Below are 24,309 nucleotides of genomic sequence, written 5' to 3'. Positions count from 1 at the left end.
GAGACTCCTCTCGATATTTTTAGTAGCGTATTAGCAGTCGACCCCTCAACTAGATTATTACCTCGATTTGATGTAGTTTTTTATATTTTTGTTGTCGCGTTGTTATCAACTTGTTATGTTTTGCTATTGCATATTAGTTTGTATCGTTATCATTTTGTTAACATTTGTCTATCGTTTCCTTTTTATCTCGTTCCCGCTAATATTTCCTTTGTTATTTATGTTTGTTTTCGTTTTTTGTAATTTCGTTTTCGTTTTGCTAACGTTTCTTTATCATTAAGTTATCATATTTTACATAACTTGAATGTCTCTTCGTTGTTTATTCGTTATCAGTTGACTGCAATTTTAAATAGCTTAGTCAGAGACGTAAATCTATAGAGAATAATCAAAGACGGACAACACGAGAAATTGTCACACTGGTGGTAAGTAACTCTCCATATTACCTACTTGAAGATTACCAAAAACGCGGTGTTTTCGTTAAAATTCCACAAAAAAATTATTGAAAACGTTAAAAAAAATTCTTAAATTGTGATTACTATATCAAGACAAAAGGTTTTCTAGCATTGGAATTGACGAATTTCATGCCACATTTCCCCAATGGTGAATTACCTACCCGCGATTTGATGGTTTACTGTTTCCCACTATTCGTTTTGTTGGCGGTTCTCTTTGGTTATACGTTCTCTGGCTTAGTTATTTTTTCCTGTTTTACAATTTCGTTGCAGTTTCGTTATTATTTTAATACCATATCGTTTAACCTTTATTACGTTTCCATATGGCTCTCGTTTTTTTTTATTTCGATCTCGTTTAAATAGTGTTTTATTATCTTTCATGATTTTCTATCGTTATCAATAACACTATCGTTATCGTTTCTTTAAAATGTGTATATCCTTCCGTTATCTTTTCGTTATGATTTCTTTATCGTTTCTCATTGTTTAGATATCGGGCAAATTTATATCTTCCTTTATTATTGCTTGCATTTCATTTAAAACTTTTTATCCTATATTTATTGTTTTTCTTTTTATTATCTGTTCGTTATCCTATTCCTTATATAGCTCTATCGCAATTCCATCACAATTTTCCTATCGTTTTTTTTTAGCTTTGTTCCCGCTGTCGTTTGTTACAGTTTCTTATAATTTCATTGTGCTTTCAATATCTTCTATTATTTTGGTGCCATCTCATTATTGTTTTACCGTCACTTTTTATCATTTCGTTATATATTTCATTACATTTTGCTACTTACCTTCTTATCTCTCCGCTATCACTTAGTTACCTGTTGCTGCTGTAAATTTTTTCTAATTTCGTTGTCTTTGTCATATCTTTATCGTGTCGATCTTGTTTCGTTTCCATTTTGCTATGCTATGCATACATAGTTTTATCATCGAAAGTCTGACGTCACTTTTCGTCATAGCTTTGTCATGGCTACGTGTCCGCTTTGTCGTCAACGTTGCGTTATCGTTGTAATTGCATGTCGTTTTAATTAGGCTACCTATTGCTCATCGTTTCTACTTCGTTCGATACTTGCCCTTAAGACCTACCTTCTTTCACACGCGTGTAACAATCTGTATAAGGCAGCGCTCTGCAACGTTCCACGTCCGTCACCAAATTCGGATTGGTCGCGCAACGAGAATCAATGCGCGAATCACAAGCTGTGCATATTGTAGGCGTCGGTATTGTCTCCGGTCCGTTGCATGCAACACCATCGCAGAATATAAATTTCTTTTGCTTAATCAACTTATCAATAATATCATCCTCAAACTCGCTGCGACAACCCATGCCCATTAAAGAGTTCTCACTATCGAAACTCATATAACATTGATCATTTTCTTTATAGGCAGCACACAATTGCACTTCATAATCAGCACAGTCCTCCTCCACGCATTTATAACATTTGTGTCTATTCTCTGGTATTATCTTAATATTGCACAGATCTCGATTACATGCTGTACAAAATTTATTTTGACCATACAAACAAGCTTCACGATCATCAAGATCCAAATCATCCAAACATGTGCGTGCCAATTCATATGAAGGATTTGGGGCACTGCTACGTGGAAGCAATGCAACAGCACAATGTCCTTGACACTTGCGTGTCTTATTAACACCATTTCCCTTACTTTCAAAATCTATGCCACAGTATGGGTTTTGCCCCGAATCACAATTGTAACATTCAATATATTGTGTCAAGCGTGTAGCGTTATTGCATCCATTCGATTTACAACCTAAACATTTGTTTGGATTCTCATTGCAGTAGTCATCATAAGTTTCATCCACAACATCACTACAACCACGTCTCACTACGCGATCATTAGTGCCGAAAACAGTTTGACATGTTTGCAAATTATTCAGCTGACATTTGCGTAATACTCCATTTGATCTGACACATTCTGCTCCTTCACAATCATAACAATTCAATGGTAGTTCTTGCCATCTACCTGGTTCACCGATATTTTTACTTGCCAAATCGGCCATGTTACAATCGTTCTTGCCAAAACATTCACGACAACTTTGCTTATCTAAACCATCGCAAGTTAGGTCCTGACTGCAACCACGATACGTGATGTCATTGACCAATTTAACGGTACAATATTCATCGGGATGATATAGTAAACAAACGGCGTTGGCTTCAGGTGCGCTCTCACAATTCAAGTCAGTTTTTGAATCACATTGCTGACAGCTCCGGCGTTCAGCTGGGAAGACCTGCGGAGGGGGCGAAAATGACAGAATTAAATAATATTTCAGCAAGACCAAAGAGTTTTGGAGAGGGCCTGCTGTAAAAGGAAAGGAAAAAAGTAGCACAAATTAACAAAGGAGGATAATAGCAAAAAAACGTTGTATGCGCCAAATTGTGCTACCAATAACTTCTTTTAGATAGCCGTTACTATTGCCCTCTTTCACTGGTCGAGAATCAATACGGCCGAACGTTGGACTTATAAACCGAGCAAGTAAGACTGAGGCATTCGGGTATTTGAATCAAATCTAAAAAAATTAAGCCAGGCCAACGAGTTGAAGTCCATCTCAAAGATCAATGTAACATCAATAGCAAACTTACAAATAGTTTCTTTTGAAAAAAAAAAAACAGAAAGACACGTATTTGAGGCAAAAAAAGGGAAACTTTTTCCAGATGGATAAAAATCGTATAATGAAGTAATCTGAAACAGTTGGAATGAAGATGTTCTGCTAAAAAACATTTCTTTCTACTAAGTAGGCATCCCCCACGGGGCATTGCCTTCTAGCATCACACGCTTTTTAATTACAGCTCGACAGTAGCTGCATATGTGGGAAGTTCCCTAATAGACTATGTTTGTGTCCTGCGTCAGGTCAGAACTACATATACTAGGGGCGGCAGAGTTACCGGATCTAGAAACAGCAATTTATCTTGATTGTAGGAAAGTGTAAGCATTTTTCAAGAGGACGGAGCGATATTTTTTTAACATTAGTCCTGGTACCTAATTGTGTTTTCCGTTTGGTCGTCAGACAAATTCTATATATCACTATAGCGCTCTCAGAGAGCGCAACATTCCTCATCGAGTGGATTATTCACCAGCTGTCGATTCTGTGAACAGCTTCTATATCGCCAACTTTCCTTCCTTCATTGCGTGCACTTTCCTCGCAGTCTAGATGGATGTTCGTTTCTGAGCTACCACAAGGAAATTGGCCTCGTAGAATGTAGACATTCAGAAAACTGACTTAAAACATGGCGTCGTGGATTCTGTTCCTCGATAAACAGACAGCCAAGCCTGATTTAAATTTGTATGCTGAAACCTCATAGTGATCATATTGCGAGTCGCCGTGAAGTCAATGAACCTGAACTCGTAAGAGAATGTTATATCGTGGAGACTAAATTTTCTGACTGTTATTCTGTTATCAGCCTATAGCTGGCACAAGCTATGTATGCCCCTTCAAAGATGATCTATAGTAGATGATAGTAGCGCTATATCAGCTCGCTACATTAGTGGCTCCTTTATATACTAAGTGACCAGAATTGATGTGATCGCTGCTTATCCGAAAGCGCAAGAATAAGTTTCACTATAAAAATAGAGGATTCGGGATTTATTATCCACGTTATCAATGAACGGAACGAAGAACGGTTATGATATCCCATACTGTGACGAGCTTATATATATTAACTCCTACTGTAAGCTGAGTAACAGCTCAATACGACCTACCTGCGAATTGCAAGTTTTGCCAGTGCATGCCAAGCATTTCGTAGAGTTTGTGCCCATTAAGCAATCATAGAAATCACCACCTTGAATGCTTGACAGACAACCACGTTCCGTGTGACCACCTAATAAGAGAGAAGATAATTCAAGTTAACAAAATCAAAATCTACAAAAGTATCCTTTATCAAATACATACTATCCAAGATCCGGGAGTAGCATTGAGTGTAAGGCGTTCTAGAACATTTCGTTGTCACTTGCACCCAACTGGGTGTCACTGCGCACTCTTTATTCGTTAAAGAACTGCATACAATGCATGTTTGTTCAACAGGTGTTGCATCTATCGTATTACAATTCTCACCATTGCAAAGCCATAGCTGTTTCGCCACAATAAGTTCTTTCAATTCGTCTGCATCATAATTACTTTTACAACCCAATTCAACTATTGAGCGCCGCTCATCATAACGTACGAAACATTGATCCGATTCAGCGACAGCATGACAACGTTTCGCCACCGGCACTTGACATTCATCACCCACACATTGATAGCATGAATGATGCGTACCAATCGCAACTGTGTTACATTTATTCTCAGAGCAAACTTTACAATTCTCATCATTACCCGAAGCGCATGCTTCGCGATCATCCAAATCCAAATCATCTAAGCATGTACGTATTACTTCGCGTACCGACGATGTGTCATTCGTGCGATTATATAAAGTTGTAACACAACTCTCATAACATTTACGATTACTACGCACTGCACTCACACTATTCACACAATCATCATTGGTGCGTCCATCACAAAAGATGCAATTGATATATTGCGATTCATCGGTAGCTACATTACAACCATTCGATTTGCAATTGTAACAACTGGTCGTACCATCATTGCATTCGTCCGTAAATGCATCGCTACAACCACGGCCAATTACAGAGCCGTTAACACGACTAAATGCCGTTGCGCATGTTTGATAAATATTTCCATCACATTTTTGTATTTTACCCATAGTGTCGGTGCATGCACGAGTACCATTACACTGATAACAATTAAGTGGCAAATCTTGGAATAAACCAGGATTGCCAATTGGATAATCACCCTCTAGTAGATCGGTATTACAATTGAAATTTTCACAGCTACTGCAAGTTCTGTAGGTGGAGTTTTCTTCGCATTGGAACTCAGTACCACAACCACGATAAACAATGCCATCAACCCATTTGCTAATACAAAAATCATCCTCGTCAAATAATGGACAAACCGTACTTGTACTCCGTTGTGGCCTTGTCTCACAATTTGGATCATCTAATGAATTGCAACGGTAACAACGTTGACGTCCAGATGGGTACGAGTTTGCATTACAATAACTTTCTGTGCAAATTCTACAAAATTGGCCGGGTGATCCTTGGTGGCAAGTGAGGAAACCGCTAATATTTAGCGCGCCAGTGCAGCCACGTTCCGTATGACCAGCTATGGGAAAGATGAAAGGTAAAAAACTTTAAAAGATGTGAAGATTTTAGTAAGATATTTCGCATATTGTGGTAAAAAAGTTGTAAGGGGTGTAAGTGGTGGACCTATACACGGTGATAACAAATCGAATTCAACCTAATTCGCCGTACAACAGAATGTTAAATCAAACAAGTAAGGAAGGCTATGTTCGGATGAAACCGAACATTACATACTCAGTTGAGAGCTATGGGACAAAATAAGGGAAAATCACCACCTTTTCGAGATATTGCCATAAAGGTGAACCAGGGGTGGCTCTAGAATGCGTTTGTACAATATGGGTATCAAACGAAAGGTGTTAATGAGTGTTTTAAAAGGGAGTGGGCCTTAGTTCTATAGGTGGACGTCTTTTCGAGATATCGCCATAAAGGTGGACCAGGGGTGACTCTATAATGTGTTTGTACAATATGAGTGTCAAATTAAAGGTATTAATAAGAATTTTAAAAGGGAGTGGTGGTAGTTGTATATGTGAAGGCGTTTTCGAGATATCGACCAAAATGTGGACAAGGGTGACCCAGAACACCATCTGTCGGGTACCGCTAATTTATTTATATATGTAATACCACGAACAGTGTTCCTGCCATGATTCCAAGGGCTTTTGATTTCGCCCTGCAGAACTGTTTCATCTTTTTTACTTAATATGGTAGGTGTCACACCTATTTTAGAAAGTTTTTTTCTAAAGTTATATTTTGCGTCAATAAACCAACCCAATTACCATGTTTCAACCCTTTTTTCGTATTTGGTATAGAATTATGGCACTTTTTTTATTTTTCGTAATTTTCGATATCGAAAAAGTGGGCGTGATCATAGTCAGATTTCGGCCATTTTTTATACCAATAGAAAGTGAGTTCAGGTAATTATGTGATCTGCGTTTAGTAAAGATATATCGATTTTTGCTCAAGTTATCGTGTTAATCGAGCAGAAGGACAGACGGTCGACTGTGTATAAAAACTGGGCGTGGCTTCAACCGATTTCGCCCTTTTTCACAGAAAATAGTTATCGTCCTAGAATCTAAGCCGCTACCAAATTTCACAAGGATTGGTAAATTTTTGTTCGACCTATGGCTTTAAAAGTATTCTACACAAATTAAATGTAAATGGGCGGAGCCACGCCCATTTTGAAATTTTCTTTTATATTTTTATTTTGTTGAACCATATCATTACTGGAGTTGAATGTTGACATAATTTACTTATATACTGTAAGGATTATTAAATTTTTTGTTAAAATTTGACTTTTAATAAAAATTTTTTTTAAAGTGGGCGTGGTCGTTCTCCGATTTTGTTGTTTTTATTAAGCATACATATAGTAATAGGAGTAACGTTCCTGCCAAATTTCATTATGATACCTTCAACGACTGCCAAATTACAGCTTGCAAAACTTCTAAATTACCTTCTTTTAAAAGTGGGCGGTGCCACGCCCATTGTTCAAAATTTTACTTATTTTCTATTCTGCGTCATATGTTCATCGCGCCTACCGAGTTTCATCGCTTTATCCCTCTTTGGTAATGAATTATCGCAATTTTTCGATTTTTCGAAATTTTCGATATCGAAAAAGTGGGCGTGGTTTTAGTCCGATATCGTTCATTTTAAATAGCGATCTGAGATGAGCGCCCAGGAATCTACGTACCAAATTTCGTCAATATATCTCAAAATTTACTCAAGTTATAGTGTTAACGGACGGACGGACGGACATGGCTTAATCAAATTTTTTTTCGATACTGATGATTTTGATATATGGAAGTCTATATCTATCTCGATTCCTTTATACCTGTACAACCAACCGTTATCCAATCAAAGTTAATATACTCTGTGAGCTCTGCTCAACTGAGTATAAAAATTAGCATTGACTAGGATTAACTGAGATCCTGCTCTACCATATTTTGCTCGCAAAATTGCAAGAAGAAGCAGTCTTCTAATGGAATAACACCAACTTGTACTGAATTCACCCTGAGATAGACCAGGCACACTTTTTCGATACCTAGCCAGAGGCTTTCATTTCAACACAACTCTACTTAGTTCTTCATCTCTACTATACAATTTGGAGAATGCGCTGGTGCCAGTCCTCGACTCTGAAGAGTATATCTACTAATTAAGCCGGTTTATCGCATTCAGTCTATGGCTGGCTTTCCTTTCCTCCATAGTTCCTTCCTCCTCATTCCGGTTGCAGTATGGAGGCTTTCTCGCTGCTCGAACTGCCTTCGAGCTGTTTCTAATGTGTCGGTACTGTGAGATAGCTATATCTGTTTCACTATTTCATTCACTACCTCAACTCTGTACGTCAGAATCGTCGCTAGTAGTGATATTATCTTCCCTGACTTCTCACTATATTCTCCCTCGCTTCTGCTCCTTCGTTTTGCGCTTCTGAGTGATGCAGCTTTGTCGTACGACGACCTGCCCTACAAGGTGGTCTAAGCGTTCTATTTTTAAATAGTTAATTAATGTAAAGCGTGATAGCTTCCGTAGAGATTTTAGGTCGAGCTTTTCCTCCAATTGGCGTCGTGCTCATTTAATTTTTCCTACAAATTGGCGACACGCGACACACATGTTTAATGCCGACTCCGAACGGCAGATGAATTTTCACTGCGAGGCTTTTCATGGCAGAAATATACTCGAAGTGCTTTCCAAATCAGCCAGGGGAGACCCCGCTGAGGAAAACTTTCTTCGAATTGAAAAAACTTGTTTCTTAAATATTGATGTGGCTTTGCCCGATGCGTGAACAACACCACGGCGGCCTATAAATAAAGGAAAGAAAAACATTAGATGGCTGTCCCTTCACTTCGTCCGTAGATTCTTCCTCTTGACACCAATGGCAGTATCGATGTTCTATCCCTGCAAAGTTTGCCAGCGTACTGTCTTCTATCTGTGTGTAGTCGCTTGCAAGCTCATGCCAAGTGCCCGCTCTTCCAAGTTCCCAAGCGCTGGCTAACTCTTAACGTCCTCTCACAGAGCTCATTCACCTTCCACTTACCTCAATATCCAGTTCATACTCATCGCTTTTATTGATATTATATTTCCTGACTTGTGACTGAATTCTTCCTCTCTTTTCCTAATTCCTTTTGCACTTCTGGGGAAGAAGAACCATGCCGTTCACGACGTGGCCTGATATCGGGAAGGTTGCGTTTATATGTAGCCGAAGATAACTTATAGTTGCATATCATATAGAAGTCACGGTCGGCATAACACCTTTCTTCTTATTCTAGCGAATTCGCAAAGATTTTGAAAAGATTTATCGATGTTGATGGTCCATTGCCGGATATTTATCCGATACTTTGTAGAAAATTGTACCATTACAGTACTAGCCCTAGCATGTGGGGAGTGACCATACTGAACCTTCAAGGTCAACCTACCACCTCCTTCCGTGAGAAAATTAGTATTACCAGAGTCTCACCTGCTAAATAAACAGAATTCGCCACTTGTGGGAGCGGAGCACCTCAAACCCTGGAGTCCCCGCATAACACGAATAGGAAGTTGCATTTCTTGATCACAGAGCTTCCGATAGCCGCCTAAATCGCGAATAAATTTAAATGCAGGCAAAGAAGGTACCTCTTTCATTAACTTACGCGCTATATTAGAGCTTGAAATCTTGATGTTATCATCATGATCTTTGGTCTTTCATAGGAACTTCCCTTATGTTCGACTTAAAATCGAACTATGCGCACTCTGAGTTTCTTTCTCTACACTTCAAGATATGAACAGAGTAACTGCTTAGTCTACTGCTCTTTCATAGTACCGCTTCCACATCAATGCTCTCTCTAAACAGAGGGCCTAATATGAGCAGTTATTTGTTTGCTACACAAAAAAAGTCTAGAAAACTCATGTTTTTAAGTTAACTAAAACTCGATCAGGGGCTCAAGTTAAACAACAACAGAGGTAAATTCCCAGAAAGATATAATTTTTGGTTATTTGAGAAGAACTTCGTATACTTCCTATCGGTAGCAACCGATACCGACAAGTGATGGTTTTATTATAGGCTTCTTATCGATAGCGGATTATTATCGTCGAATTATCAGTATATTATTGGTTTGTTATCTACAAGTTTTCCGCTTCCTATTGGTTTCTTATCGACGGGTTGCAATTGAGTCAGCGGTACAGCGTTAACGTTTTAAGTGATAAAAAATTAGCAACACTTCGTTAACAAATCAAAAACTTATCGATATCAAACCGATATTTTTTGATAACAAATCGATAACTTTCCGATAAAAAACCGATGGTTTTTGATAAATATTCGATAAATTTTCGGTAATAAATCGATAACACATTAAAATTTTACGTTAACAAATCAATAACTTCTTCATAACGTATCGGTGCACCACAAGAGTGATGTACATCGCGGGACTCAGTCGTGTACCTGGGGACTGCGTCGCTGATGAACTCGTAAGGAAGGCAACTGAACAGGCCGAGATCATTCAGTTAAGGCACATCGCTCCTCTTGTTGCCACGTGCGAACACTTCCTAATGTGTGTATGAGGTGTCTCGACAAACTTGGCCTACCATAGATGAGAACTGAACTAGGTTCCTTATCAACCTCAATCGTCTCTCCTTAGGTCAACTGATCGGGATATTAACAGAACGCTGTCTGATGGAAGTACACATGGAAAGCATTGATATAAAAATGTATGACTTCTGTCGAATCTGTAGGGACGAGGAGGAGATAGAAAGTGTTAGTCTGCAGATGCTCGGCTCTAGCCAGAACATGCATGGAATTTCTGAAGCATTTTATCGGCGTTTTAGTGGAGCTTGGGTCCTAGGTCATAGAGATTTTTTTTTGTGATATCCTTTATAGCTTTTACAGCAGATTCTTTGTGTTTGGGAAGAAAGCTCTTTCCTTCCATATCAAAACATTGCTATAGGCATATAGAGACTTTGCTGTTATCGTAATTGGTTCAAAACAAATTCGTTGCTATAATAATATTTCTTTCTTCATAAAATCTCTCAATGGTGATCGAACTGACTTTTCCACGACACTCATAATCATTGCTAACAATTTTCTGAGCACTCCATCAAGTATATTCTCTTTGATATCCGGAGACCCAGGAAAGAGAAAATATTGACCTTCGATTGACAAGTCTTGACTACCTCAAGGAGCATATAATTCGTTTTCTGCTTGGGCGAGAAAGAAGTAATTTTTATCTACAAATTTTCAGGTAAGAAGCTGCAATGTCTCCAAAACTCTAGATGTAAACTTGCTCTCTACAGTGGATAAGTTACAGCGTTTATCATTTAGCCCTCTTTGATTGATGTATATTTAGTTTGGGGACATACCGGTTTCAACGTTGCCCAGCATCAGTGTAATTTTTCATTCCATTGAATGAAACCGGTTTGTCTCCAAACCAAATTTGACAAGGGATGACGGAAAATTGTTGCAATAAACATCAATTATCCACCTGGAGGAAAATCACCTAAGTCAAAACGAACCTCTTTTATTGCTTAACATGTGATATGAGTAGCTGAAAAGTGTCCGACTTTAATCCGAAGTTAGAAGTGAGACACAAAGATAAGTCAAAGCGCAGGATAGCATTTTGTCCAGTGCTCTTGTGGTTACAGGATTCTATAATTACTAGTAAAGACAAACTACAGTTAAGACTCTAAACTCGGTAATGGTGCAGTGATACAGTCAGATGGAGTGCTTACCTCGCTCTGAATATTTTCGAGCTATGTAAGGCTAAATACTATCGGCAGCCTAGAGTATAGCACCATCGAATCCATCACTGTTCCGAGACCCGAATGAGTACTGGTGAAGTTAATACTCGAAGCTTTATTGAACTTGAGTTCCGTAAGCACCTTTAAGTGCATTCATTTCAACCTAGCAAACGTTTCGAGAGATCCATCGTATCAAGGATTCAATATGACTAAATTTACTTTGGTAGTGCATACGATGAGAACCAACATATTCGAACTTCCATGTTGCAGCAGTTTCATGGAAGACAAAGAGACTGTATCAACAAGTCAGCCGATGCTTAGCTGGTCGAAAGTTGATTTGAGGATTGCGTAGCATTCACTCATTAAGTTATTAATTCATTTGTACAAACATATATTTCAACCCGTTATGGAATGTCTTAAAATATATTGACTCTTACATACATATTCATACAGTTGTACATACGTATATTTTGGCTCGCTTTGGTACGGCATGAGATTCTATTGACACATTCATTCATTTGTACAAACATATATTTTGTACACCGTGCGTCATATGTTAACCTCAGCCTTGGTATGCCACTGTTTAGAGCTTGCCCGCGACAAGCCTTTACTGTAGACAAATTATTAACATGATTCATTTATGCTTGCGTTGCACATTCCACAGCCAATTTTAATTATGCTTAGAATGCAGTTCCCAGGGAACTGAATTGAATCTATATGTGTGTTGTACTTAGTTTGTAGGTATTAGTGTAAGTAAGTATTTTAGCTCATAGAAATTTTGTATAAAAGAAAACAACTTTTGAATAAAGAAGAGAATTCAACCTGCTGCCGTTTTAATTGGCAGTAAATTCTATCTGGGCCGCTAACTGGGCACTGCAACCTAGATTTCGATTTTCTCTTATCCGCAAACATTACAATTGCTCGGCTTGCTCTGAACTGCGGAAGACTTTTTCGGGTGATCATGTGTGACTCGAACGCAACAGAGTTGCGATGCTACGTATAAACTGTTATTTTATGACCATAAAAAAAGTAAAGGTAAAGTAAGGATATGAAAGGAAAGGAAAGTAAAGGAAGGAGGACATATTGATATTTTATTGATAATAAGCCGATTACATGTCGATAATTCAGCAATAATGTGCCGATAACTTCCCTAATAGTTTTTAACGACAACAAGCCAAAACACGTCCATAACAAACGATAAAGGATAAAAATCCGGCAATAAAAACAGCCCGATAGGTTTTCATACTCATATATATATTTTGTTGATCCCTGCCAAAAGATTCCAAAATGGTTCGGAATTTATCCAGCCCGATAGATTTTCATACTCATATATATTTTTTTGATCCCTGCCAAAATATTCCAAAATAGGTCGGAATTCATCACGAGATAGTCGCTAATATAATTAATCCCAAAATTATCTGTAAATGGATCCGGAATGGTGCCAAAATGATCCCCTGGTACCTCAAAGTAGCCTCACCATAATCCCAAAGTAGTCCCAAAGTAGACTTTCATCATTCCGAAATGTTTCCCAACACCTTATTCAAATGATATAGAAATAGTTCCTAACGCAATTTAAAAAAATCTAACATGATCACGAAATGATCTAAAAGTAGTACCGGAATGATCACAAAATCATCCCCGAACAATCCGGTAATGATTTCAAAATGGTCCTGCAAATAGCCACAGTATGCCACCAAAAGTGCACTATTGGGACGTAATGGGATTTTTCTGGATTAAATTTTGAGGAATAGCAATTTTTTGCAAAATAAGTTTCTGTTACGAGAGATTTACCAATCCCGAAACCTATTTCGGTCGCAAATTTAATAGCTTAAAAGAACCCATAGGCAATAAATCACACTAAACGCACTCAGTTTTTGTTACAGACCGAAAAAATTCAAAAATAAACATATCTCACTACTAAAGCCCTGGTTTTGGATTTCGGTTGTTATGTTCGATGGAATGATTTCTGGGAATATCACTAGATCGAGAGAAGATCGGAGAGAAGACCTTCAGTTATTTCATAACTACTTACCACCGGTAATACGTGAATAACAATCAGTATGTGGATAAGTTTGACACAGCGTGACATTTTTTTCCAATGATGCTGGATTTGTAATGCAATTCAAATCATAAGCCGAATTACAAGCATAACAATAATGTGCTTCTGGCAAATTCGCGTTACTATTACAATCATCACCATCGCAAACGTAATAATGAAGGATATCATTCAAAATCGCAGTCTCAGGTAAACTACTCTTGCAGCCCATATCAATAGCATTATTCGTCACCGGATCAAAATAGATATAACACTGATCAGCTGGCCAATAAGAGCTACATAATTTTGGTATGGGATCATCACAATCATCACCATCGCAATGCAAACACGATAAACGTCCTTCAGCGGGTAATACAATTTTATTACACTTCTCGTCCGAGCATTTCACACAATTATTCTCCTCAGTACATGTTTCACGATCGTCCAATTCCAAATCCTCGTAGCATGTACGTGCCAATTCGAACACATTCTGATTCGTTTTATTTTCATACAATTTTGTTAGGCAACCTTCAGCACAAGTGCGCATTTTATTCAACGCCAGTACATTATTGACGCAAGACGTGTCCGTTGTCGTATCACAGTATAAACAATCTATTGTTTGTGGTACCTGATTGAGATTATTACAACCATTTGCCTTACAAGAGAAACATAAAGCTGGATGCGTATCGCAATGTATTAAATAGTCGGTATCGAGTGCATCCTGACACCCACGTGCCACTAACGTACCATTCGAATCGAATACGGACAAACAATCCTGATGGATGTTGCCTTGACATTTACGCAAATTTTGACGACCGCTTTGACATTCATCTCCTGCGCATGTATTACAGTTGAGTGGTAGCTCCTGGAATATGCCATATAGATCTTGAGAGCGCGCTTGTATATCAGCTATATTACAGCCGCTGGATGTACATATTTGACAATTTCTTGCGGTTGTATTACAAGGAAGTTCACTTGCGCAGCCACGTTGAGTTACACCCGAGTCATATTGAGAGACGCACGAATCATTTTCAACGTAAATCGGGCAAACGGAAAGCGCAGCGGGTGAGCTGCTGCAACTGCTGTCTGTAACGGAAACGCAGCGTTGGCATTGAGCGCGACCAGTGGGAATGATCTGAAAAAGCATGAAAACGAAAAATATAGAGAGATTTAAAGCGTTTAATGAAGCAAAAACGAAATGTTGAATGACATTTAGCTGTTAGAAAAGGAATGGTTTTTGAAAGATATGAATACCTTCTTCTATTCAAGCGCGTTCGGAGTTATACAAAGCTCATGGTCTCGGTGAGCAGTAAACGTATTTCCTCTTCCCAAAAATTATGATTACCAGTTCCAAGGTAGTCATTAAACCTGTACCTGGATACCAAGTATCCCATTTCAACCAGTTCCGAGGTAGTCATTAAACCTGTAGGGCTTAACTGTCTCTTTGTGTTGGTTGGTTGGTTACTCTGCTGCCAGAACGGAGAGACAGAGCCCAGGTAGCGCTTTAACTGCCATTTCGATGTACGTTCTCCTGGATCCAATGACATAATTTAGTTACCATGTGTATGTTTACTCAAGACATATGGTTATATCGAAAAACCTAGTTATGACCAACTGTGAAGCATTTTGACGCCACCCCTAGATCGGGCAGCACAAAACTCTCTAAACTTTGGAACCTACTGTTCGCTTGGACTGAACAATCGCACAGGAAGGGGGTGACTGTCTCCTTACAACTGTTCTCACTGCAGCTCCTACGCCTTTCATTGAAGAGTATCCTCATTATTTCCGCGTATAGGTCACACAGCCAGTACCCTCTTAGAGAGGCTTTGATCCTGGATATCTCGTTACTAGACATATTCAATAGAAACTCTATTCTTCTCTATTCGTAGTCACACCAAGTATACAGGTCAGACCAAGTATATAGGTGCACGTAGAATACCACTTGCGAATTGCAGTTTTCTTCAGATTAGTAAGAATGTCTTTCTCTATTGGTGAGGTTTGGAAGACGGAGGGATATTGTGACTTTTAGCTGCTTGGAGAAAATCGCCGCACCAACACCGCAGCTCAATTTGGGCCCATCAGTTTATATTACGGTTACGCCTTCCTTGTAAACTATGTCGGCTGACCAATCCGTTTTTAAGGGAAGCCCCGCCTTGAAGTTCCTAGTAAAGTTCAATATGGGTGAAAGATACTACAATGTCAAATTCACGCAGGGAAGCATTCTTAAGATACTAATGGGACCATACGGCTTTTTGTTCCATCATCTAGGCTCCCTAATTCTGATGGTTGAGTTTTTTGCTCTCAGGCGTATGTGGAGGTCCTATGGCAGCTGGGTAGGGATAACATTAGGAGCGCCCGTAGGACACGACCTAAGTGCTCCTGCACACTAGCGCTCCGTATGCTAGGATGGGCCTTATGACCGCTGTGTAGAGCCACATCATAAGGTTTGACAATAGGCCTCAGCTTTTGCCAACTATTCTCTTACACGAGTGGAATGCTTTGCGTGACTGTCTACCATTTTTGAATTATGTATATTCAAATCGAATAGGAGTTTCAATATTTTATCAGATACTTAATCTTCTTTGAAATAAACGAAGATTTGACCATATCCCAATACAACAGTATGTAGCCCAGTGTAAGACAATTAAATGAATGGTTGTTATCCACCAGCTTGGGTGTCTCCTAACTTCTGACTTATTTATGAATATGCGTGCTTTTCCTGGAGTTTCACATTTCATCAAATACTTACGCATACGTCAAATATTGTTCAAGTACTTTATTCATGGTCATATCTATCTCATGCAGACCACAAGAAATGTGAAACTTTGCATCCACACACAAAGTACCCATCTATTTGTTTCAAAAGTGTCGCTTAAGTATATACATCTGTTCACTATATGGGATATTACGAATGGGAAAAGACTATTGCTCAGCTCCATTCATGAATGGTATGAAGTCTTCGTTACAACCGAAACAGTAGCGTCCTTACTTGTTCACTCTATGCGATCTTGGTGCCAAAAGTTGGTAGACCTCGATGAATGTGACCAATATACCAAATATTATCTTTCTAAAGTTATAGCAATTCATAAAAAATTCCAGTGGCTACGATGGGAAAGTATGGAAACGTGCCCCTTCTCATTTTTCCAAAATTTCTTCGAACTCTATCTGTATGATACCAAATGTATTGGACTGGGGCAAATAAGCGTGGCGTTGTCTCCACTTAATATCACTGTTCAAAGTTATATCGGCTAAAAGTAATTAAAAAGTTACCGTTCCCAAGGGGTGTAAGATTTCGGCCCCACTTTTTTAAACAAGTAGATTATTGTTCGCCATTTTCTATCTCTGTGTCAAATTTCGTTCAAATCTGTTCAACCATTCCGGCGTGATTGAGTCACAAAATGAATAAAAAACTACTCCAAACTAACTGCTCACAGGGCGCGCGGGATCCCCCTTTTTTGAAAAAAAAAGTGTCCAGTTATCCTTCTAGATTTCGCTATCTGCGTGCAAAGTTTTATTTAAACCTGCTTGGCCGTTAATAAGATTAAATAGTTCTGAATGTCTCTAGCTGCGTTTGAAAGTATAACAGTGTCATACATAAACTGGTTTTAAAACTTCTATATCACTCACCTCTATATTGCAGCCGTTCTCCGCGCATATCCTGCAATTTATATCATCGCCACTCACACATTTGAAAAAGTCTTCACTCGCCAAATCAAATAGACATCCACGTTCGGTCGTACCATTTGCGAGATTAACACGCTCATAACATTGCGTATATGGCACAACACCGCAATGGGATTTTACACCTCGCGGTTGAGTGGCACATCTCTCATCTATCTGCGAATCGCATTTGGTGCAATCGCTTGCATCTGGCAAATTTTCAAAGCCATTACAATTTGTCGTCGAACAAACGTATAATTCTTTATTTTTGATTAGATTTGAAACAACTGTTTGATTGCCCAGCACTGAGGCACAGCCCATACCAATAATATCATTGTTGTTGTCCAAACGTACATAACACTGATCACTTTCTGTTGTAGCAGTGCATGCTTTCACCTCTGGATCTTCACAATCCTCAGCGTCGCAATGATAGCATTGAAGGTCAGCAGCGGCAACTGAAACAAAACAATTTTTTTTTTCTACAAGTTTTTTGCAAACAAATTGTTTCAGAATGGTTTTTTTTTCAAATTTAATTGAAGTATTTTTAAGAGTTCTTTTTGTTACATGTGGATTAGAGGTTTACGCCGGTCACTTAATCGGCGGCGGCGGCATAGGCTCTATCATATACCGGCGGTGGCGGCGTGTCCGGCGTGCTGACAAAGTTATCGGCGTAAACCTCTGAATTGAATGGCTGGACTTCAGAGTATCACATTGTCCACAACTGAATATGGAAACATAATTCTGCCGTCAATGGTATGTTTGACGAACAACATGATTAACATGCGGATGAGTATCTGGGAGGCTTGTAAAGCGAAAATTTAAAAAATTATATTTGGAAATGTTTTCTTTATATGTATTTAAGGAATACGACGTTTCGGCCATTCAGAAAAATTCGCGGTTTTTGCATCTCGCGCGGATCGTTCAGAAAATTTTCTTGCAGAGAGAGGGAGAAATACTTAAAATGGTAACACTTTTGTAGCGTAGTTTCACTGAAGGAGATGCTCTGGACTAACTATAATGCCCGTCGTCGGCACGATTTCTTAAATCATTTGTGGCTCCTTGTTGGTTACGCACAAAGGCAACTTACGCTTGCTATTGATGGTCTATTAAAAGTCATGACTCTCGTGGCACAGTTTTAACGATTAGGATCAATGCTGGCTTATTGTTGATCGCACCAAAGGGCGCCTTCAGTTTTTTCGGCTATTTCTAGGAGCTACAATTCCCTTCGTGCGAACAGTAGCAGTCCCGACCACCAGTCGCTACTACGTATCCTAGCCCTTATACAATATGCCAGCACAGAAGCTATAGGACTGCGACTTCGAATTCATACCTTCGTCGACGTTAATTTCCTAGAAGCTCTAGGTGTAGCTCCGAAGACTTTCTGACGAATGTTTTTGTCGCGCTATGCTTCCGAGCTACACCACAAAAACACCTTGAAACATTAGGAAGTAACTATTATGCCAAGGATGCCGCCCTCGACATCATAAGCAGTCCAAGTGATATCATTGTGTAACTCATGGGTGAAAATCGTATAATCCTTGGCGCATCTACATAATTTAAAAAGATAAAAGTTTTAAAATGTAGATCAAAATTTGCATACGTTTGTGTTCGATAAATTTACTTCAATAGTCTTATTTTTCGGCCTTACGATATAAGAGCTCATTATGGATGACCGCCTTAAGTTGCCAGACTAGCTCGACTATCCCCTTTAGGGTAGCAGAATACCCGGTCATCTGTTCGACTGTTTTGAGAAAGCTTTTGCTTCACCACTTTGAGTGTTCTTGCGAAGGACAAAGCCTCTAAATATATGTGCTTACGTATTCACATTTGTAACAGGAGCCGTAACGTCTAGGTGACATTTAAACACGGTTGATAGGCTATATCCAATGTGATTCACTCCAAGGTACTAGTTGGGAATAGGGCCACCAATTTTAGGAAATATCAAACCGGGAGACTAGGATCTCGAATGATGAAGTGTGAAAATCAAAATTAAGATTTGAAACGCTATTTTATAGTCAGGCAAATAAAGTGATTTTTCCAACCCTTCTCATAGATGTTGAAGATATGTATATGCAACTTAAGTATAAGCTGAAAATCATTTCAAAGGAGAATTTAAACCACTGGAGCATACTAAAGGATTTTGTATCACTGATTTCCCTTATTCTTTCAACCACTCGGGATATAAAATTTGGCATCTTTTTCGGGTAACTTGTTTTTTAACAACTTCAGGACATTTTGAATATGTATTCTATATTTTGGGACATTTTATTTAAATTCATTGCTCTTTATTAATTTTTTGAAAAAATTATGCGAAGTGAGCATTTAAATTTTTATATATGTATAACTTTTCTTTAAGTGTTTTGTTTTAATAACTTGGTGAATTCAAAAGAGTAGAAAATATAGTAAGGCGCCGGACACCGCCTCGCCGATTTGTTTGACATTCGGCAGCGGCGTGCGAAAAACAAGGTAATCGGCGGCGGCGGCGGCGGCGGTGTTTATCGGCGGCGTATATCTCTAATGTGTATACATATGCACTTAAATTTTATATGCACTTCTAAGTCTGTAACTTCATCTATACTTATGAAATTGTTGCTAAATTTCAGTTTGAATTATACTCAGTTGCAAATGAAACGTATTTCTCCATTTTATATCTACACTATTCTCCACTTCCATGACTGAGAAGGGTGTGTGTTCACTATTCATCGCAACCGATTTAGCTATAGGTTATGCACTATGACCAACAGAGGTTCGTATCTCCGTTATTCAGTACCAACCTTCTCGTAGTGAGTTATTTACCATCGCCGCTAGTCTTCAATAATTGCCGCTAGATAGGTCTCCTGAACATTATCTAAGTGATGATAAGCGTTTTGTTTACCCACAAGTGTAGATGTATATACATGTAAAAAAACACGGCTTTTATTGTAGGCATTTCAAGCAAAGTTTTATTTAATTCTATGGAAGAGAAAAATTACAGGACTACACAGTGCGATGCTTTCGGTATATCCAATTCTTAATCGGCTAGCTTTACTGGTACCAAGTTTCGAACCTGAGTATCTGCGGATAGCATCGCCAAGCGAAGCTCTTCTGATCATTCTTGACATTTCACCCTTAGATCTTAGAGAATACTGAGCAGCGGCAACGTCAGACCTGCGTTTTAGAGAATCGTGTCCGTTTGGAGTACTTAAACCATAGGGCACTCTAGAATTTTAAATCAATCAACAGTTGGGATTCGAGGGGCTGTTAAGCGCAACCCCCGAACCTAATTGTCAAGCTTACCTACTCGGGGTGAACCCTGTTGCAAATATGAATTTATCATAGACATATTTATTCGACAAGTTTCTGGAAACCCCAAGTATCTTGTGGCACTAGGGGAAGGCCGCGTTTCCATATAAACTATTCTCAGTTAAACTGTAGGTTTGGAAGAGGGGTTAATTCAAAGGATAGATACCTCCAACTTTCTTTCAGAATGCCTGATCATTGTAGTGTCTTCCACGTATAAGTATCAGCTATCTGGCAACCCCCGGCTTGAGTGGCAAAGACACTTTTGGCAAGGAAATTTTTATTTTTAGCGGCAGCCAAGTGGTTATGAAATCTCTTAGCTCTTACTCATGCACTTCCGAACTAACACTTGCATTTCAAGAGCCACGGCATAGCCAAGCAGGTTGTTCCTGACAAATAACGCTTAAAAATACCTTTTGCCACATGTAAGATAATGTACATCTACCATCAAACCAGCGAAGGATGGCTACAAACCCCAGTGAGTCAGATATCTAAGCAAACTCACCCAAAAATTAGATATTAATTGATCTCATCACGTCTTAAACCTAAGTAGGAATAAAATGTCCATACTTGTAGCAGTACTAACCGGGAACCTCCTTATCGAGATGCAAAGATGGCGAGAAGAGGGAACGACGAATCTTCTCTTCTGCATGTTTCCGGTCTTAAGTGGTGAAAGACAGTTCTGCCTGAAAGCTCTCGGAGTGTGGCATCAAAGAATTGGTGGCCTTTATCAGGTCCTCAAATGTTCTGCGAAATGGTGAAATGAGAGGCAATTTCAAACAAAAATGTATGAGAATGTATGAAATATTTTTTTTTCATCGTTTCTCAGAACAGGAATTTTATCTAGATACCGACAAAGAAATGATGAATTCGTTCCGCCTTAGAACGGTAATGATTGGGGAATTCGGTTTTAACGACCGCCATGGTATGTAGGTAGCATGCACCATACTTCCTGGGATAAAGTTCCGAAAAAAGCTATATGCTTTACAAAAAGTGTTTATAAGCGGCCGGGGTTTGGAAAACACTCCAATTGTATTTGTACCCCAAAATACTTTTCAGCGAAAGTTTATCTATCTAGCAGCCGCCGCTTATTTAGGAAGTGTAGGTGTCTAGTTTCTACCTTCTTCGATCCGAGGATATATAGTATCTTTCTAGGTAAGGATCCTTCTCGCTGTTGCAGAATCGACAGGCGCTACTAGGTCGTAGATCGAAATTGTGCATGGGGCTTTCAGTCTGCATTGACCTGTTAGTACGACTGTTATCATTTTTTTGGTGGAGCATCCCTAATTGTTGCTGTAACAGTGCTTTGTCCCATCGAATAGCGCGACCGCCCACAAATTGTCATCATATCCTCTAATGGGGGTCCAAGGAAACTTTTTCCAATACAGTGGAAGACAAGGGTGAGAGGGGTGTTAGAGGCTTTGGTTACACATTGCAATTAAAGAGATGCTTGGTTTCATGTGGGAACATATTGCGAGGAGGACATACATTATGTATGTTGGGTTGATTCTGGATAAGTAAGCATTTAACCTGTAACAGTATACAGATCGAAGTTGAGCTAGAGTGACGCGCGTCTCCCTAGGATGAGTGCTTTCCACTTCTGCGAGTTCAGGATATTTATCTTAAAGAACTGTGTTCGCCGGGCAATTCTTGGCATAGAGGTCCGACGCCTTTTTGTGGATATCACTGAGGACCTGTTTGTGTTTTTTTTTTTCTTCATATGGAAATATTCTCAGGTGCCGTATTTCCTCATAATGCTCGCGGAGATTACTTCTTAAGCCCCTGGGGGGTATGGCATATTCAACCAGATGTCTGTTGGGATTCCCAGGTTTCTGGATATTCAACAGACACAGTTTGTTCAGCATTTTATTTCTGTAACCCCATTTAATTAGACCTAATTTTAGATGGCTTTGATATACTCCACCCAACATCCAGCCCCTTCCTTCCTCTAGAAAAGCCTTTGCTAGTCGCAATTCAGTGCCATGAGGCCAGCATTGTTCTCTGAAATGCACCTACTCCTGTCTGGATTTTTTTCTTATTATGTGGAACCTTATTTTCATAATTGGTTAAGGCCTATAAGCAGCTGCTATTCTAACCAAACTCCAACTCTCTTCTCGTTACCATGGCAAAAACGTTAGCCTGGAAAAAGCTCGCGAACTGTCCTAGTGGTGTAGATATGTTGCTATAAGGGCCGAAGACTACCTTTCAAATGCCCGATGGTGTCTTTGAGCCACATCGTTCGGAGTCGAAATCGAAACCAAACAGGCTCATTCCGCTTCGAGAATACTTCACTTCACAGCTATAGTTAAAACTTCCTTCATATCGAGAAATACAACTTTTTCATTCTACTTTTTCAACTTTGTGGTGGGACAGTGGCCCCATTTGCTTCCATCGCCAATTCATATTCATCCAAAGCCACTTATCTCATATCTATATGCACGTACATATACGTTTATATCTATATATCTATGTATTTTCTGAGCTACTGAGTATAACAGTACTCTGGACCTTTGAGTAAAAAAAATCCAAGTAGTAAAACTACTACTTCTTTAAAATCATAAAAGTACTTATAATTTTGTCAAAGCTCATAAAATTAATTTTGAAATGTATAACTTTTACAACAAGATTATAGTTTCTTTCACTTCTGATTAGAAAAAAGCCTAATGCAAAGTTTTATTTGAGTACAGTAGAATTTCAGTACAGTAGAGGTTTTATTGCTTATATTACTACCATAAGTTCTTAGTATGTATAGACCAAATTTTAGTGTTGAGAATCGCAGAACTTCAGAAAGTTGTATAACAATTTTAGGGAAAAAATTTGCTCACTTGAGGAATAATTTGAGTTAATCTTTGATAGCTTTCCTCCTTTTTTGATGAGGATTTTCCAATTATTTTCTGGCGTCTATTGCCCTTATCTTCAAGTCTGGCAATAAAAATGAAGTCAAGAATTACAGGCCAATATCTGAATTGTCAACATGTTCCCAACTTTTTGGAAAAAGTAGTTAAAGACAATTTATCCTTCGCTATCAATAGAATAGTTTTATTGCAGGAGGTTCGAATGTCAGAAATCCTGGCTGTTTTCTCATAGTTTTGTGTGTCGGCATTTAAAGATGGATGTCAAGTTGACGCCGCATTTTTCTAAGGCTTTTGACACAGTTTCGAACAAATCACTTCTGTGAAAACTTTAAAACATGGGCTTTCACTCGAGCTTTCTGTTGCGGCTGAAGTCCTACCTTTGTTGAAATCGAGCAAACAAAGTCTTCATAATTCTCAGCAAACTTCGGATGGACCACAGGGTAGCATACTTTGTCCTATTTTTTTCTTAATGTTTATTGAAAAATTTTAATTATTTGCTTTATGCTGACAATTTAAAACTCTTTTCTGGGATATCCTGTTCATCATTGCATTGCGTCTGCAAGAAGATCTTAGTGCTATCAATAATTGGGCCTTCCAAAATAATCTACGATTATTATATAATTAGTAAATACTGTCCCATAACATTTACTAGGTCAATGAATGTGTTTTTTTTTTCATGTATTCGATTTCAAATGTTACTCTTGCCCTAATTAATGAGTTTCGCGATCTTGCGTAATTTTTGACTCATATTTTACTTTTGGTAATCATATAAACCTTCTCATACCAAAGGCTTATACCGACTTAGCTTTTTTGTGACGAAATTCTAATGATATCAAAGACCTATATATGCCTTATAGCGTTTAAAGTTAGAGTATGCCCCAATCATCTTTAATAATCTTCGCCCTCTTTGCTCCTCAACATCTACATTTTGTTAAAACTTTGCCACCCTACACTATAGGTGCACGCTTATCAAGGCCTTGCCACTTGAAGTCAAGGGTTTTGCTCAAAACGTAATGTTTATTTTTGACATAATATCCGGTGCCATTGACTGCTCAGAGCTATTTGGTCAGTTGACTTTCAACAGAGCTCTCCGCTTTCACAGTAAATTCTACATTGAAGTGCTGCGTTCGAATTACTTCAGTTTTCCACCTCTTCTAAAAAGACTTGTAGAATTTAATCGCCT

General features: G+C 38.7%; 2 protein-coding genes across 18 annotated transcripts in view; one reads left to right on the top strand and one right to left on the bottom strand.

The window, feature by feature from the left end:
- Window positions 1–24,309, top strand: part of nahoda — a 364,546-nt gene that overhangs the window by 247,851 nt on the left and 92,386 nt on the right. The gene's annotated exons all lie outside the window — the stretch shown is intronic.
- The window catches only part of LOC137245324 (uncharacterized), a 45,405-nt gene that overhangs the window by 18,359 nt on the left and 2,737 nt on the right, over window positions 1–24,309 (bottom strand). Inside the window, exons 2-6 of the mRNA XM_067775809.1 lie at window positions 16,960–17,447; window positions 13,330–14,467; window positions 4,354–5,622; window positions 4,164–4,282; window positions 1,533–2,694 (exon numbers count right to left, since the gene is read on the bottom strand). Coding sequence (XP_067631910.1) covers window positions 1,533–2,694; window positions 4,164–4,282; window positions 4,354–5,622; window positions 13,330–14,467; window positions 16,960–17,447 — 4,176 coding nt within the window. The remainder of the gene's footprint in view (window positions 1–1,532; window positions 2,695–4,163; window positions 4,283–4,353; window positions 5,623–13,329; window positions 14,468–16,959; window positions 17,448–24,309) is intronic.

This window comes from Eurosta solidaginis, chromosome 3, assembly GCF_040869045.1.
Source record: "Eurosta solidaginis isolate ZX-2024a chromosome 3, ASM4086904v1, whole genome shotgun sequence".
Lineage (NCBI taxonomy): Eukaryota > Metazoa > Arthropoda > Insecta > Diptera > Tephritidae > Eurosta > Eurosta solidaginis.
Note: the sequence above shows the minus strand (reverse complement) of the source record. Positions and strands in the feature narration are given on the sequence as shown.